Source organism: Artemia franciscana, chromosome 7 (genome assembly GCF_032884065.1).
Source record: "Artemia franciscana chromosome 7, ASM3288406v1, whole genome shotgun sequence".
Taxonomy (NCBI): Eukaryota; Metazoa; Arthropoda; class Branchiopoda; order Anostraca; family Artemiidae; genus Artemia; species Artemia franciscana.
This window is the reverse complement of record NC_088869.1, coordinates 55,756,999-55,775,702: the sequence shown is the minus strand read 5'-3', so window position 1 is coordinate 55,775,702 and position 18,704 is coordinate 55,756,999. Positions and strand designations below refer to the sequence as shown.

At 34.1% G+C, this 18,704-nt stretch overlaps 1 protein-coding gene across 1 annotated transcript in view; it reads right to left on the bottom strand.

Annotated features, from left to right (window-relative positions):
• Positions 1–9,110: 9,110 nt before the first annotated feature.
• LOC136029732 (uncharacterized) overlaps positions 9,111–18,704 on the bottom strand; it is a 32,408-nt gene continuing 22,814 nt past the window's right edge. Inside the window, exons 4-8 of the mRNA XM_065708236.1 lie at positions 18,076–18,170; positions 16,601–16,772; positions 15,325–15,450; positions 12,732–12,836; positions 9,111–9,585 (exon numbers count right to left, since the gene is read on the bottom strand). Coding sequence (XP_065564308.1) covers positions 9,145–9,585; positions 12,732–12,836; positions 15,325–15,450; positions 16,601–16,772; positions 18,076–18,170 — 939 coding nt within the window. The 3' untranslated portion in view covers positions 9,111–9,144. The remainder of the gene's footprint in view (positions 9,586–12,731; positions 12,837–15,324; positions 15,451–16,600; positions 16,773–18,075; positions 18,171–18,704) is intronic.

The following is an 18,704-nucleotide window of genomic DNA, read 5'->3' as shown; positions in this document are numbered from 1 at the left end:
CAGCAATGTTGCGGCTATTCCGGACGACGCAATTGCCAACGCTATATCATTTTTTGATCAAATTGATGCCAGAATCAGTTTTATCACAAACGTTTTACCAGTACCTCCTGGCGCATCCAAAAAGAAAATTTCTCCAACGTTATTATCGACACAATGCATTATCGTATCATAAATGTCTTTTTGTTCCAACGTTAACTTGGAAATGTTATTTTGTACATACGACAATAGATCACTCGTACTGTAACTTTGTTCACGATCCAATTCTACACATGTCGAAACAGCAGCGATACGGTTAGGTGAAGGCATTCCCAAATCCTGAAGAGGTTTGTTTGCCATACGTACGCACAAATCTTCTATAATAACTAAAGTGTAGTTATAAATTTCTGATGTAAAATCAAAAGTCATATCTGACGTCTCTAACTGTTTTCGATGGAGTATATCTTCGGACATTTTTGACTTATATTTTTCCCATAACTCTGTAGGAGCTGATGGAGAGCAAGTTGTTAAAATGATGCCAAACAATGCACGAATTTGACTTGGGGTTGACGTTTCGCACGCGTTATTGATGCAGTTATCCCAGTGTTGGTCATTCTCCAATAATTTCAGAGCTTGGCATGCACTACGGCAAGTGTCATGTATAGTACCGTTTACAGTTCTCAAAAACTGAAAGGATGTCGGACCGGGTACATTCACCAAAAGCAGGCGTAGAAAGAAGCATTCATGTTGATTGGGGTGAACGGTGTAGTCTTCCTATCGTGGTATCTTTGAAGATGGTAGGTTGGCCGTCAACTGACTTACCCTGTTTTCGACGTTCAAATACTTTATTTCTTAGTATTCCACGTGTAATACGAAGGCACTTCAGTATATAGCAGTTTTTTTGCAAAAGAATCATTTTTGCAAAGCGAAAAGAAAGTGGTTAACTTTGTATCTGGTGGATTCAGGGCTCTTTGTTGCACGTTGGTTTCCGTCGATTTCAAATAAACACATTGACCATTCTGTAAATGTACCGCTAAGTGAACAACAGCTGGACTACGTTCATGTATCGGAAATGAAAGAATTCGCCAAACAGCTTCATTACTGCTTATGTATCTTCCAGCCTGATATTGTACGATTAGCAAACGTTCTGATTCAATTTTAGCATACATATCAACGACGAATTGGTGAAACAATTCACGGCATTTTAAAATATAATTTTCTTCATCCTACCGAATCATTAGTCTATAGGAATAATAATGCATTGCACGCCATTTCTTATTCATTTCTTTGTTACTGGCAGGATTCATCAATTTAATATTAAAGTAATAGCCGTCGGCTCCATCCCAAAAAATGATAGGATATTGTAGGGCATCGTAGCATCGACGAGTTTCAGCAATTCTTAACAACTGAGCGTTTCGCTTATGAAGAATAATATCTCGAGGTAAAAACTGATCACCGACCATAACGATTGCCACTCCGTCGATAGTTGGAGCATTGTATCTACGCACATGTTGGCCAGGAGGCGTTTTGTCAGCGGAAATAACAATTTTATGCGTATCAGTAGGCATCAAATCGATGGCTGTTTTGAACAGACGCACTAAATTATTATTTTCGTGGAAAAGATGTTGCAATTGGGAAACGATTGTCCTTTCAACGTTGGGAGAAATTTCGCAACGTGCATTCAATTCAGAATTTCTATCACTGATGAAGTATAATTGTAAAAATTTATGATTCTCGCCTGAGAATGGTAGAAGGGACCCTGTTCTATGATAAATTTGCCCTTTTACTTTGAAAGTAGACATAAATTGATCTGGATTTTCGATTTGGGCTCCAAACGACGTCATTTGGAAACATGAGTAGTATTTTCTGATTTGTGACAAAAAACGCTTAGATTCTGACGTAGTTCTAGTAAGGAAAGTCTTCAATGGCTCTGGTGGTGCAGCCAATAGAGGAAGTTTAACTTTTCCTGAGGCGCAACACATTCTCATTGTTTCACCATTGAATTTCAAGGCCTTGCAATAGGGACAAATTTTAGACATTGTCCAAATTTGAAAATATCTACTCAAGCTATAATCATCGACTGGGCTGTACCTGAATGCCAGGCGATAACTTTCAGGTTGCTGATTCCTCGGCACGCTTTCTTTTCTTACTTTCTCTATCAGCAGCAAGCCTGATTTCTTGCTGTTCTTGTGATTCCTCGGCACGCCTTCTTTTTTCACTTTCTCTTTTAGCAGCAAGTCTGGCTTCATGGTGCTCTGGTAGTTCCTCGGCACGCCTTCTTTTTTCACTTTCTCTTTTAGCAGCAAATCTGCTTTCGCGTTGCTCTGGTAGTTCCTCGGCACGCTTTCTGTTCTTTCTTTCTCTATCAGCCTCAAGCCTGTTTCCTTGCTGTTCTTTTGATTCCTCGGCACGCTTTCTTTTCTGACTTTCTCTATCAGCAGCAAGTTTTTTGGCATAGACTCTTTAAGCATCTTCCTCGGCTGTTGCCATTGTAAGTTCATCAGTCATTTTAAAGTTAAGCATTAATAGATTTCTACGTGAACGCATGTCTTAAATATCTTTAATGACGTCACCGTCATAACAAAAATGACGACAACTAACTTCATGACGTCAGTCAACACACAAACATGACATCACCTAACAGACACATCCACAGACAACTTATTTTTATATATAAAGATATACCCCAACACCTAGTTGGTGGGGGCGCTTCCCCCCCCCCCCAAGCTCCCCCGCGCGCGTAAGTCGTTACGCGCAATATTAGTTACGCACCATTTTTGTTGTGTTCCTGTGTATCACCTATGAATATAGATAGATTTATATACGTGTTTTGAACTACGTAAAACTTGCGAATATACAACATTCTTGGCTTTCCCATTGTCTGTGCATATACAATGCCTTATGTACTTATAATGACGTCATATACAAACGCTCTTTTCACAAACAAACAAACATGCATACACACAACTCGTTTTTATATAGATAGATAGATAGATAGATACAATACAAATTAACTGCGTAAAACTTGCGAATATACAACATTCTTCGCTGTCCAATTGTCGCTGCATATACATAGATTGTCAGGTTTACCGACCCTCGAACATGCAACGTACAATTGTCCACGGGAAAAACAATCAGTATTAAGATCTATACCTCATTTTTCTAATGACTGACCTTGAGCTTTGTTGATGGTGATTGCAAATGCTAATCGAATTGGGAATTGCAATCTTTTAAATTGAAAAGGCGGACCCGTTGGAATCACGGGAATGCGAGGAACTAGAACAGCCTCACCCTCAAAAGGCCCTGTCAAGATTGTGGCCTCTATTACGTTTTCCATTGTTTTTTTTTATGGCAAGTCGCGTGCCATTGCAAAGCTTTGGTGGGTTGATATTTCTTAACAGCATTATTGGTACGCCTATTTTTAGCTGTAGCACGTGTGGTGGAAACCCTGAAAGATCCACGGAATTTAAAAATTCAGATGGATAATTAACCGCCTCATTTGGTTCCAAAACTGTGTCGACTGACTTGTAAAGGACTGCCTGGTCTCGAAGCTTGGTCAAAAGAATATTGTTGATTTCGTGGACGTCTATATATTTGGGTGCAAGTATCGCTCTTTCACTTAGCCATTTATTATTTTTATAATTGTTTAGAATATTCGGAAATACTTTTTCCATCAATTCATTTTTGGACGTCACTAAATTACAGAATTCAGCAGGTAGTTGTATACGTCCTGAAATTGAGTCTACTGGGAGCATTCCGTTTCCAATTGCCAGCAATTGATCTGAAAATGTTTGACCAGAGTCATCGTTTTGCAAACGGACACGCATATTTGTAGTTAATTTTAATGTTTTTACGTGTGCCCATAAATTAGAATTTTTCAGGCAAGCATTCATTTCGTCTGCAGGGGTTTATCTAGGTATTATAGGTAATGTTTGCCTGACATCTCCCGCAAGCAATATTAATGTGCTGCCAAAGGGTTTCGAATTCCCTCGCAAATCTTTCAAACATTGATCCAGAGCCTCAAGCGATTTTTATATGTATTATATATATATATATATATATATATATATATATATATATATATATATATATATATATATATATATACATATATATATATATATATATATATATATATATATATATATATATATATATATATATATATATATATATATATATACATATATATATATATATATATATATATATATATATATATATATATATATATATATACTAGCTGTTGGGGTGGCGCTTCGCGCCACCCCAACACCTAGTTGGTGGGGCGCTTCGCGCCCCCCCAAGCCCCCCCGCGCGCGTAAGTCGTTACGCGCCATATTAGTTACGCGCCATTGTAGTTGTGTCCCTGTGTCCCACCTGTGAATAGAGATAGATATAAATATATGTTTTTAACTACGTAAAACATGCGAATATACAACATTCTTCGCTGTCCCATTGTCTGTGCATATAAATAGATTGTTAGGTTTACTGACTCTTGAACATGCAACATATAATTGTCCATGGGAAAAACAATCCGTATTCAGATCTATACCTCATTATTCTAATGATGTGTCCCTGTATCCCGGTCGTCATTTATATTCCCTGTGTCCCGGTCGTCATTTGTGTCCCGGTGTCCCAGTTTGTAATTTCTCTTTGAATGTCCCGGTCGTCATTTATATTCCCTGTGTCCCGGTGTCCCGGTCGTCATTTGTGTCCCGGTCTGTAATTTCTATTCGAACAATCCCTGTGTCCCGGTCGTCATTTATATATCCCGCCTGTGCCCCCGGCGTCCCCGTTGTAGTTGTGTCCCTGTGTCCCGGTCGTCATTTGTGTCCCGGTGTCCCGGTCTGTAATTTCTATTCGAACAATCCCTGTGTCCCGGTCGTCATTTATATATCCCGCCTGTGCCCCCGGCGTCCCCGTTGTAGTTGTGTCCCTGTGTCCCGGTCGTCATTTATATTCCTAATTTCATGACGTCAGTCAACACAGAAACATGACGTCACCTGATCCACAGACAGACAGACAACTTATTTTTATATATATAGACTAGCTGTTGGGGTGGCGCTTCGCGCCACCCCAACACCTAGTTGGTGGGGGCGCTTCGCGCCCTCCCCAAGCCCCCCCGCGCGCGTAAGTCGTTACGCGCCATTGTAGTTGTGTCCCTATGTCCCACCTGTGAATATAGATATATATATATATATATATATATATATATATATATATATATATATATATATATATATATATATATATATATATATATATATTTATATATATATATATATATATATATATATATATGGTTTTAACTACGTAAAACTTGCGAATATACAACATTCTTTGCTGTCCCATTGTCTTTGCATATAAATAGATTGTCAGGTTTACCGACTCTTGAACATGCAACATATAATGGTCCATGGGAAAACAATCTGTATTCAGATCTATACCTCATGATTCTAATGATTGCCCTTGAGCTTTGTTGATGGTGATTGCTAATCGACCATTCCCTGTCCCGGTGTCCCGGTCGTCATTTATATCCCCCTGTTTCCCCCGGTGTCCCCGTTGTAGTTGTGTCCCTGTGTCCCGGTCGTCATTTATATTCCCTGTGTCCCGGTCGTCATTTGTATCCCGGTGTCCCAGTCTGTATATACATTCGTTTTTTAGTTTTGTTTTTCTCCTTTATTTTTTTCCTTTTTTTTTCTTTTTTAGTTTATTTAGATTTTTAGATTTTTTAGTTTTTTTATTAGTTTTTAGTTTTTTTTTCTTTTTAGTTTTTTTGTAGTTTTTACCTTCTTTTTAGTTTTGTTAGTTTTTTTTTTTTACTTATGTCCTGGTCGTCATTTATACTCCCTGTGTCCCGGTGCTTTGTTGATTGCTAATCGAACATTCCTTTTGTCCTGGTCGCTTTCTCTTTGAGTGTCGTCATTTATTTTTTTCTTTTTTAGTTCTTTTAGTTTTTACCTTTTTTAGTTTTTTAGATGAAATTTTTTTTTAGTTTTTTCCTTTTTTTCTTTTTAGTTTTTTATTGGTTTTTACCTTTATTTTAGCTTATTTTTCAGTTTTTTTCCTTTTTTTTAGTTTTTTTTTATTTTTTATTTTTTTTAGTTTTTTACCTTTTTTTAGTTTTTTTTAGTTTTTTTAGTTTTTTAGCTTTTTTTACTTTTTTTATTAGTTTTTGGTTTTTTTTTGTAGTTTTTTATTTTTCAGTTTTTTCCTTTTTTTTAGTTTTTTTTAGTTTTTTTAGTTTTTTACCTTTTTTTAGTTTTTTAGCTTTTTTATTTTTTTTATTAGTTTTTAGTTTTTTTTTGTAGTTTTTGCCTTTTTTTTTAGTTTTTTAGCTTTTTAATTTTTTTGCAGTTTTTACCTTCTTTTTAGTTTTGTTAGTTTTTTGATTGTTAATCGAACATTCCTTTTGTCCTGGTCGCTTTCTCTTTGAGTGTCGTCATTTATTTTTTTCTTTTTTAGTTCTTTTAGTTTTTACCTTTTTTAGTTTTTTAGATGAAATTTTTTTTTAGTTTTTCCCTTTTTTTCTTTTTAGTTTTTTATTGGTTTTTACCTTTATTTTAGCTTATTTTTCAGTTTTTTCCTTTTTTTTAGTTTTTTTTATTTTTTATTTTTTTTAGTTTTTTACCTTTTTTTAGTTTTTTAGTTTTTTAGCTTTTTTACTTTTTTTATTAGTTTTTAGTTTTTTTTTTGTAGTTTTTTGCCTTTTTTTAGTTTTTTCAGTTTTTTTTTTAGTTTTTTATTGGTTTTTACCTTTATTTTAGCTTATTTTTCAGTTTTTTCCTTTTTTTTAGTTTTTTTAGTTTTTTACCTTTTTTTAGTTTTTTTAGTTTTTTTTAGTTTTTTAGCTTTTTTATTTTTTTTATTAGTTTTTAGTTTTTTTTGTAGTTTTTGCCTTTTTTTAGTTTTTTAGCTTTTTTATTAGTTTTTAGTTTTTTTTTGTAGTTTTTGCCTTTTTTTTTAGTTTTTTTAGTTTTTTAGCTTTTTTATTTTTTTTATTAGTTTTTAGTTTTTTTTTGTAGTTTTTGCCTTTTTTTAGTTTTTTCAGTTTTGACGTCACCTGATCCAGTTTTTTCAGGTGACGTCACCTGATCCATCCACAGACAGACAGACAACTTATTTTTATATATATAGAAGATATATATATCTTCTATATATATAAAATAAGTTGTCTGTCTGTGGATGTGTGGATGGATGTGTCAGGTGACGTCACCTGAAAAAACTGGATTAGGTGACGTCAAAACTGAAAAAACTAAAAAAAGGCAAAAACTACAAAAAAACTAAAAACTAATAAAAAAAATAAAAAAGCTAAAAAACTAAAAAAACTATAAAGGTAAAAACCAATAAAAAACTAAAAAAAAAAACTGAAAAAACTAAAAAAAGGCAAAAACTACAAAAAAAAACTAAAAACTAATAAAAAAGTAAAAAAGCTAAAAAACTAAAAAAACTAAAAAAAGGTAAAAAACTAAAAAAAATAAAAAATAAAAAAAAACTAAAAAAAAGGAAAAAAACTGAAAATAAGCTAAAATAAAGGTAAAAACCAATAAAAAACTAAAAAAAAAAAGGAAAAAACTAATAAATGACGACACTCAAAGAGAAAGCGACCAGGACAAAAGGAATGTTCGATTAGCAATCAAACAAAGCACCGGGACACAGGGAGTATAAATGACGACCAGGACATAAGTAAAAAAAAAAAACTATCTATATATATAAAAATAAGTTGTCTGTGGATCTGTGGATCGTGGATCAGGTGACGTCACCTGAAAAAACTGGATCAGGTGACGTCAAAACTGAAAAAACTAAAAAAAGGCAAAAACTACAAAAAAAAACTAAAAACTAATAAAAAAAATAAAAAAGCTAAAAAACTAAAAAAACTAAAAAAAGGCAAAAACTACAAAAAAAACTAAAAACTAATAAAAAAGCTAAAAAACTAAAAAAACTAAAAAAAAGGCAAAAACTACAAAAAAACTAAAAACTAATAAAAAAAATAAAAAAGCTAAAAAACTAAAAAAACTAAAAAAAGGTAAAAAACTAAAAAATAAATAACGACCGGGACACAGGGACACAACTACAACGGGGACACTGGGGGAAACAGGGGGATATAAATGACGACCGGGACAAAAAAACTAAAAAGAAATAAAAACTAAAAAACTAATAAAAAAAACTAAAAAATCTAAAAATCTAAATAAGCTAAAAAAGAAAAAAAAAGGAAAAAAATAAAGGAGAAAAACAAAACTAAAAAACGAATGTATATACAGACCGGGACACCGGGATACAAATGATGACCGGGACCCGGGACACAGGGAATATAAATGACGACCGGGACACAGGGACACAACTACAACGGGGACACCGGGGGAAACAGGGGGATAACCTGACAATCTATTTATATGCAAAGACAATGGGACAGCAAAGAATGTTGTATATTCGCAAGTTTTACGTAGTTAAAACCATATATATATATATATTTCTATATTCACAGGTGGGACATAGGGACACAACTACAATGGCGCGTAACTATTATGGCGCGTAACGACTTACGCGCGCGGGGGGGCTTGGGGGGGGCGCGAAGCGCCCCCACCAACTAGGTGTTGGGGTGGCGCGAAGCGCCACCCCAACAGCTAGTATATATATATATATATATATATATATATATATATATATATATATATATATATATATATATATATATATATATATATATATATATATATATATATATATATATATATATACATAATTATTACTATATCATAGTATTTTTCCAAAGGGTAAATATAAAATTTTCATTATTGAAAAGATCATTGATAAAAGTATTTAAAATTTTGACAATCATTAAAAATTATTTATTTTTATGATAAGACCAAATTGCAAAACTGACACCTGGGATCAAAGCTCACTATTAGCAGGCTATAGGTGTATCCATTATAAGTAAAATAAGTAACTGCCGAAAAGCTGAAAAGGTCAAATAAAACGGATTATGATCTTTTGCCAAAGGTGGGTTTCCTAAAATATACACTAAAACTATTTCTTCAACTCAACGATCGCAACACCAAGCCATCTGATACCTACACACCACCTGTATCCAAATATCTACAGTATTTCACTCTTTATTACCCCCCCCCCCCCCCCATACAGCTACTATTTCCTTTCAATTCTATCTTATGTTTTATGAGAAAGATTTAAGGGAAAAGAAAACTTTCTGAGAGGCTGCAAAGAGGGAGGCTTTGAGTAGATTGGGATGGAGTAGAAGCATGCGTAGCTGTGTCGGCCTCGGGCAGCTTGGTGCTTCGGTGAGTAGTTAGTTATAGCAGTAGTATTCGTAGTGGCAAGAATTTTCGAAGCTATATACATAGTCTTACCTCCACACTTGTCTATCTGTGTACAAACAAAATTTCTTTTTCGTCCGGGAGGTGTTGAGTTCAACAGGCTATTAATGCCATCAAGGACAAGCTGAATTACTTTACTATTCTTCACATTTAATAATCGACAGAAAGGCATAACTACACCTGCCTCTATTAAAGCAGCTGTTTGATGTTCACGGTTTTTTCTAGCCAAAGCAGTTACAATCTTTGCCGCCTCTACCTGAATTTTAATTACACCCTAAAAGAATATAAAATGAAATAACAATTTTTAAAACACTAATTTCCACATTTACATACTTAAGTTACGCCCATTTGGTTCTGGTCTGGGACAATAGCTTTACAAGTAACTATAAAAGGGTTCAGATAGTACAAAACAATAAGCAAAATATACAAAATAGCAAAAATATCAGATAAGCAAAATAGTTCACATTAAACCATGAAAGAGTTCTCTCAAATAGAGAAAGAAGATTTTTCTCCAGGGAAACCTCATAAAATCCGACCGTAGCTAACGTACCGTTATCAGCGAAGGCAACTAGGCTGTCATCAGAGTTCAACTGGAACCTGGGTTCACCCACACGGGCGGGGTGACACAAACTGCAACCAAACTTTAGAATACAAATTTTTATTGCATAAAAAAAGATTATTGATATAAATAAAAAAAAGCATTGGGTCGGGAATAGACCACTTGGTGACTCCATTTTCAACGTTAAAGACATTTAAAGGTTCGTCGCCAATCAAAATCTTTCTATTCGACAGATATGAATGGAGCCAAGAATGAGCGATTCCTAGTATCCAAATATGGCCAGGTTTTATTTGAAGAATGTTATGTTGTATGGCGTCAAAGGCCTTCTTTACGTCCAAAAAAAGAGCAGGTGGATTAAACCAGAGTCTATGGCTGAGTGAATGAAACTAAGGAGTGAAGCACACACCTGCTCAGTTGAGAGGCTGGTACGAAACCCAAATTGAAAATTATGAAGGTTTTGTTCAAGGAAGCTTTTGTATTGTATCGGATTAACGACGCTTCTCGACTACTAAGGTCCCTGCGTCGGCCCTGCAGTGCATTCCTGCAGCATGATTCGATCTCTGGGTTCCGTATTACCAAGCTAAGGTCAGACCCACTGCGCCACCACAGGACAGAAAACATAGCCTTTTCAAAAATCTTGCTGAATACTGACAGGAGAAAGATTGGTCTATGAACCAAATTTAAGTCAAGATTTTGTCCGGAGAAGACTCAAAAAGCCTGACGATGGACGGCTGCGATTCCTCTAATTCTCAATCAATAACAAAAATCCTTTACAAAAATAAAAAAAGAACACCAACACTCTTTCAGCTAACAAATAATACCAAAGAAAAAATTTAACAAAGAAAAAATATCACTAAAACTGTAGAACATAGATCATTCCAACGTCGATAAGCAAAAACTGCAGCTTGATAATTGCGAATCTGACCAACATTAAGCACTCATAATTTCTTAAAAAAAGACTCGGCATCAATCATATTTTCTACATAATTACCAAGAAGACGCACTGTTTTATTTTGAAGAATCTGCACTCTTTCAAAATTTGCATAGAAATTACTATATCAAAGAACATAACCATAAAAAACATAAAAAGCAACAATAGTATGGTACAGTAACAAAAACAATTGATAATGGTAAAATATGCTTTAATCGGCGCAAAAATTCCAAGATATCTAGCAAGTTCAGCTGCAACAAGATCACTATGGGGCCTCCGAGATAAATTGAGGCAGCCATTTGCAGAAGCCGTTGTCCATATATCTGTATCTTACACCCTGCCGCAGCTGTCTTCATACAAAAGATCCTCCCACGATGGTGTTCAGTGTTATCAAATGATATACAATACTGGGAGAAGGTTTGTAACTTTCTGGAGTGTACATTTGAAGAGCCGCCTTCTTCTACACTTTTTTGGGTCCTTTAGTCTTCTTAATTTGACACAAATAATTTTTTTTTTTTTTTTTTTTTTTTTAGTATAAACAGAGAAAAATCAGGATTTTTCTGTTTTGGAAACAGTCATCTTAAAAAAAAGTTAACTACAATTAGTAGATGAAATAGAGGACAGCAAAAATGATTTTGATCATGGACATGGAACCATTAATTATGCTATCATCAGACCAAAATCCTAATCCCCTAATGTGTCTACTGTAATGTTTGAAGCAAAAAGGAAATAGCTCATAGCTGTGTACAAAAGATTGTTTATCTTAGTTTCTCCTATTTTTCTATACACTAACTCCTGAAAATCTAGATTTGTTTCAAACTAGTCCCCTTCCCCCTCCCCCCAAAATATGATTTTCTCAGAATTTAGTTAAATCTAGCATTAAAATCTCATCGACCGAATTTCTGTAAGTAAAATTGAAACCTGAGTTCCATAAGAGATACTAGGCCTTCTTTTAATGTAACAAAATGAGCACAGAATGGAACGACTGTCATCTCACTTGATCAATTTTTTTAAGGCCTTTTGTGATATCACATCTGAACCACACCTTTGTAGTGGCCACTGGTCAGGGGCGTCATTGGATATAATCAGTTGCTCCTCCTTGATCCTCACCCTTTATTTTGACAGTTACTTTTTACAATTTTCATTGAAAAGGTCTTTTTTGTATTTCAATGGAAGAAAATTGCAAAAAACGTCAATAGTTGGTTTAAGTATTACTTAGAAATATCATTCGATTCAAGTATCATTCCAGAAATTCCAAAAGCATCAACGTGTGACATGTTCCCGCTTTTATTTATAAACCTTAGCGTCTTTCTGTGTGACCGAACCTCCAAGATGTTCCACAAAATAAAAAACCGCCTCCTCCCAAGATATGACCCAAGTTTGAAAATTACTTTTTCGTGCTTTAGACTTCCAAGAAAATAATGTGACCTAGACAATAGCTTAATCTACCACATTATAGCATTACATTTAGTATAATGTCGTTCCCGGTTATAGTCATTTCAGATGATACAACGAAGCGAATGCACGAGCAGACCAGAATCCCAGAGTTTCAGCTCAAATTGTCGTTTTTGCAGAAACTGCTTCTATTTATGGCCTGACAGTCCAGTGAAAATTTAGACAATGGTCGAATTATTCTTATTCCTTGGACCAAACAGCAAAGTGATATTTGTGAATGTGATAAAAAATACATCTCGTCAACAGAACAATCAATAACAGCGATTATATTTATATAACTGCAAATTTTTCGTTGCCAAAAGAATATTGCTGCAGGAATTGTACACATTACAAAAATAATGGAGAGAACAGCCAACAGGTGGCTAATTTTGATCGGATTTCTGTGTCCTTGGTTGTGTTAGGTGAGAAAGGTTGAAACAACATAAATAAATAAACCGTTGATTACAAGTAGTTTTAAATGAAATTGTATGCATACCTTTTCCAATAGTGAGGGAAAATACTTGAAGAGCTTCTCATCTATTAGAGTTTCAACTTGATTCTCTGAACCAACAATCACATTATACAAGATACATAAGGCCTCCTGTAAAATACAATGATTACATAAACTAAATTAGAAAACAAGTCAAAACTTGTACGAAAAAATAAAAATAGCTAAATAGAAAACATGGGTTTGAAGATATAGTTCCACATTTCTCTCAATTGTACAATTTCAATCAAAGGATTCATATTTCAAACTGTATGGATTCAATATAAATATATTTTTTAACATTTCCTTCTTAAGATACTATTTAGCATAACGCTTCAATCCCACACCTTACGATGTTAATACAAAACTAAAGTCTTTTTCGCATATTTATCATAAATTTCTAAAGTTGGTGGCAACATATCTTGGTTTTATTTTGCTTCATTTTTAGTTTAGCTTGTATTATACGAGAGCATTCGCATGAATTCAGAAAAATCACGCAAGGGGCAAACTTATTTTCCAATAAGCAACCTAAAGTGGGGTGAACTAGAAAAGAACCAATACTGACTAGTAGAAAAGAACTAAAACTGACTAGTAGGCAATTTGTATTGCAAGGGTAACAAGGTATATAGCATGAAAAATATTGTAGCCTTTATGTTTAAAACTGTTGGAGAGGGCGAACAATAATGTGGAGACAAAATTCGGTGTCAATCTGGCAAAAAAAAGTTTTGAATAGAATAGTACTTTATTATCAAGCGAACTCTCACAACATAAAAAAAAACTACCAAACTCGTTGCCTTTAGTCAGCTAGCCTACATTTCATACAAAAAAGAAATTGAAGCACATAAGTGCAATATTAAAACATTGCCTGCAGCGATGAACCAACTGGCCAGTCAAATAAAATGAGTACAATGAATGACATGAATAAAAATGAGTACTTAAGTACAAAAATACAAGTTCATAAGAAAAAAGTACGTAATCTAAGTAAAATGAATAAAAATGAGGGCATTAGTAAAAAGATAAGTACATCATAAAAACATACAGCGATGAATAGAACTGGCCTGTCAAATAAAAACGAAAAAAAAACTGACTTTAAAAATACACATGAGACATTAATATGAAACATTATAATTTAAACTTAATTATGATTTCAACGAAGGCTGGCACGAAGCTCTTTCAATAACGCCCAATTCCTGCATTAATTGGATTTAAAACCAGGATTTTTAGTTTTTTGGTCGGGATAAAAGAGGCTTTGGAGGGCAATAAGAAGATAGGAGTATACATTGAAAGGGCGAATTAAGAAGCGGATTATTTCCAAAATTGGTACAAAGAGTAACACGTCGGGTTGCCAAAGTAGGAAAGCAGAATTGTTTGACGAGGAAAATGTAAGACACTTTGCCCTGACCGTAAATATTTCTCAGGGTTAATTTACCCTGTAAATTAACCTTAATGCTGTTAACATTAATTAACATTATTTAACATTAATTAACATTATCAATTAATTAACATTAATGCTGTAAATTTACATTTACAGTCTAGTAAATAGTCTATACAGTCTAGGGTTAATTTACAGCCTATCGGACTGATCCACTTTAAGACCAAAATGACACACTGGGCAAGCATGCTCAAGTTGTGGAGGGATAAAGATATACAAAGGCTGAGGATATGTGCTTTTGGGCCTGAAAAGTAAACAAATAACTTGAGGACAGATACAGATGTGATAGCCTGTTTAACAATAGAGCAAATGTGGGCCTCCCATTAAAATCGCTAGTCAGTGTGACCCCTAAGAGTTTAGTTTCTGTTGTAATGATTTCAATAGGTATTGGGGTCACAAATGATGGCTTTAATTTAAGAAAACTAAATGTCATAATATAAGATTTACGGGAATTCACTTTCGTTTTTGACAAGGCTGCTTCACTAGCAACGTCTTCGAGAATTTCCATTGAGCTGCTGTTAATATTTCTTCAGCATTTCTTGAGCCATGACATATTATCCACATGTTATCTTTTAAGCCAATCTCCTTCGAAGCTCATATAAAGTTTAGAGAATATTAGTGTTAAGGTAATTGGTCAGACTCCATAAAAATCCAATTTAATACCTTTCTTCTGTTTGGGTATAATGTAACCTTTTTTTCAAGCACTTAGGAAATGAACCACTTCTAGATATTGTATTAAAAATATTTGGCAAAGGTTTTGACAAATCATCAGGAAATGCCTTTGCTAAATCGATTGGAATGTCAAGAGGGGATATTCAAATTCTCTTTAGTTTATGTATTTTCGCCTCAACGTCAACAGAATGTACTAAAGGGATATCCTGGTCTGGTGCGGGGGGGGGGGGGGTAGGGAATATTACATGAGAGAGCAAGGAGTTTGTACAATAGGGGCAAGGTGTTTATTTAACGAATTAGCTGTAGTTTCAGGGGGAAAATCAAGATTAAAGTTATCATTTTCAACTGTTTTACCAAAGATTTCCTTGATTATGTTATACCACTGCTTCGGTCGTGCTTTGAAGAGTTCAGTTACTTTACTACGTTAAAAATGGGCTGAAGCTTACAAAACCATATACATCTTAAAAATTTTTAAGAGTTTTAATAATTTGTAATTACCTTAATAATTTTTTTTTTTCCATGGACTAACAATGTTAGAAAATATTTAAGAAGATCTGCAGCTACAACTGCTTCGATTTGTTTTTCAGTAGAAGCCGTGACATTGGTCAAGACGTTTAATGCTTTCTGTAAATAAAATTGATTAGATTAACTAAATTAGAAAATACGTCAAAACTTATACGAAGAATTAAAAAATAACTCAATAGAAAACATGGGTAAATATACTTCTAGATTTCCCGTATTTGAACAGTTATAATCAACACATTCATATTTCAAAATATATTAATTCAATATGAATATATTTTTCAATATTTCCTTTTTAAGACACTATTCAGCATAATGCTTTAATCACGGACCTTACAGCGTTAATGCACCACAGGCGTATTTTTCAAATATTTCTCAAAAATCCCTAAAGTAGGCAATAACATGACTGTTTTACTTTGCCTCTTTTTTAGTTTGGCTTGTATTGCTCGAGACCTTAGCATTCCTATGAATTAAAAAAATCGTGTAAGGGGTAAAACAAACCTAGGTTTTATTATGCCTCTTTTTTAGTGTAGCTTGCATTACACGACCCCTTAGCATTCACATAAATTAAAATAAAAAGTCGTGGACGGAGCAAACTTATTCTTCGATAAGCAGCCTAAATTGGGGTGAACTAGCGAGGGGCCAACACAGGGTAAAACTGACCAGTAGGCATTTTGTATTGTAAGGGCAATAAAGTATATAACATGAAAAATATCGTAGCCTTACGTGTGAAACTGTTGGAGAGGGCGAACAATAATGTGGAAAAAAAATTAGTTCTTGATTTGGCAAAACAAGGTTTGAATAGAAAATTACTTTATTATCAAGCCAATTCTCACAACAACAAAAATTACTGAAATTGTTGCCTTTAGTCAACTAACCGATGTTGCATACAAAAAAAAAAAAAAAAAAAAAAAAAACTTAAGCGCATAAGTGCAATATTAAAACATTGCCAACACCGATGAACCAAACTGGTCTGTCAAATAAAATGAGTAGAATGAATAACATAAATAAAAATGAGTACTTGCCACAGAGCTCTTTCTATATCACTCAGTTCTTGCATTAATAGGATTTAAAACAAGGATTTTTTGTTTGCTTTGGTCGGGATAAACGGGGCATTGGAGGCAATAAGAGGCTGGGAGTATCCATTAAAGCGTAGTTAGGTTGAGATTATTTCCGAAATTGGTACAAAGAGTAACACGTTGGGCTGTCAAGGTAGTGAGGCAGAATTGTTTGAACGGAAAATGTAAGGCACTTTGCCCTGACGACAAATGATTCTCGGGGCTCTCTTCTGGTTAATCTCTAGCCTATCGACACATCCACTATCCAAAATGCCACACCAGTCAAGCATACTCAAGCTGTGGACGGATACAAGATATGTAAACGCTGAGGATATGTTCTTTTGGGCATGAAAAGTAAGCAAATAGCTTAAGCAGAAATAGAGATGTATTAGCCTGTTTAACAATAGAGCAAATGTGGGTCTCCCATTTAAAATTGATAGTCAGTGTGACCCCTAAGAGTTTAGTTTTTGTTGTAATGATTTCAATAGGTATTGGGGTTATAAATGATGGCTTTAATTTAAGAAAATTAAAGGTCATAATATAAGATTTATGGAATTCACTTTCATTTTTGACAGGGCTGCTTCACTAGCAACGTCTTCGAGAATTTCCATTGAGCTGCTGTTAATATTTCTTCAGCATTTTTTGAGCCATGACATGTCATCCACACTTCCATCAATCGACTGATTCATTAGCAAGTTTGTTAACCATTACCAAAAATAGTAAAGGATCAAGAAACGTACCCTGAAGAACTCCGCAAGAAATAAGGAGTGATTCAGAATAAACCTTTTTTTTTACTTGAGAACTTGAATCCTATTTGACAAAAAATATACAATAATATTGACTAGAAAATGCAGTATATTAAAGTCATTCAGCAATTTATCAACTAATTAGACTAGCCAGATCAAAAGCCTTTGAAGGAGATTGAGCTAGGTATCTGGCTCGTCAAGTAATTTATAAGCAGTACTGAGGAGATTGACCGAGTAATGTGTCGTTTCTACACTTTTCATGTTCCCGAATTATTGTTCATCAATAAGAACCAAGGATCGTCTTTTACGCCAATCTCGTTCGAAGCTCATATAAAGTTTAGAGAATATTAGTGTTAAGGTAATTGGTCAGACTCCATAAGAATCCAATCTAATACCTTTCTTCTGTTTGGGTGAATGTATCCTTTTTTTTCAGCACTTAGGAAATGAACCACTTTTAGATATTGTATTAAAAATATTTGGTAAAGATTTTGACAACTCATCAGGAAATGCCGTTACTAAATCAATTAGTATGTCGAGGGGGCAATATTATAGTTCTCTTTAGTTTACGTATTTTCACCTCGTCAACAGGCTGTACTACAGTGATATCCTGGTCTCTTGCTGGGGGGCAGGGAATATTACATGAGAGAGCAGGGAGGGTGTACAATAGGGGTAAGGTTTTTATTTCATGAATTAGTTGTAGTTTCGGGGGGAAATCAAGATTAAAGTTATCATTTTCAACTGTTTTACCAAAGATTTCCTTGATTATGTTATACCACTGCTTCGGTCGTGCTTTGAAGAATTCAGCTACTTTACTACGTTAAAAATGGGCTAAAGCTTACAAAACCATACACGTCTTAAAAAATTTTAATAGAGTATTAATAATTTGTAATTACCTTTATAATTTTTTTTTTCCATGGACTAACAATGTTGGAAAATATTTAAGAAGATCTGCAGCTACAACTGCTTCGATTTGTTCCTCTGTACCAGTCGTAATATTGGCCAAGACGTTTAATGATATCTGTAAATAAAATTGATTAAATTAACTAAATTGGAAAATACGTCAAAACCTCTACGAAGAATTAAAAAATAACTCAATAGAAAACATGGGTAAATATACTTCTAGATTTCCCGTATTTGAACAGTTATAATCAACACATTCATATTTCAAAATATATTAATTCAATATGAATATATTTTCAATATTTCCTTTTTAAGACACTATTCAGCATAATGCTTTAATCACGGACCTTACAGCGTTAATGCACCACAAGCGCATTTTTCAAATATTTCTCAAAAATCCCAAAAGTAGGCGGTAACATGAATATGTTTTATTTTGCCTCTTTTTTAGTTTGGCTTGTATTACTCGACACCTTAGCATTCGCATGAATTAAAAAAATCGTGTAAGAGGTATAACATACCTAGGTTTTATTATGCCTCTGTTTTAGTTTAGCTTGTATTACACGACCCCTTAGCATTCACATAAATTCAAAAAAAGTCATCGAAGGGGCAAACTTATTTTTCGATAGCGAGGAACCAACACAGGGTAAAACTG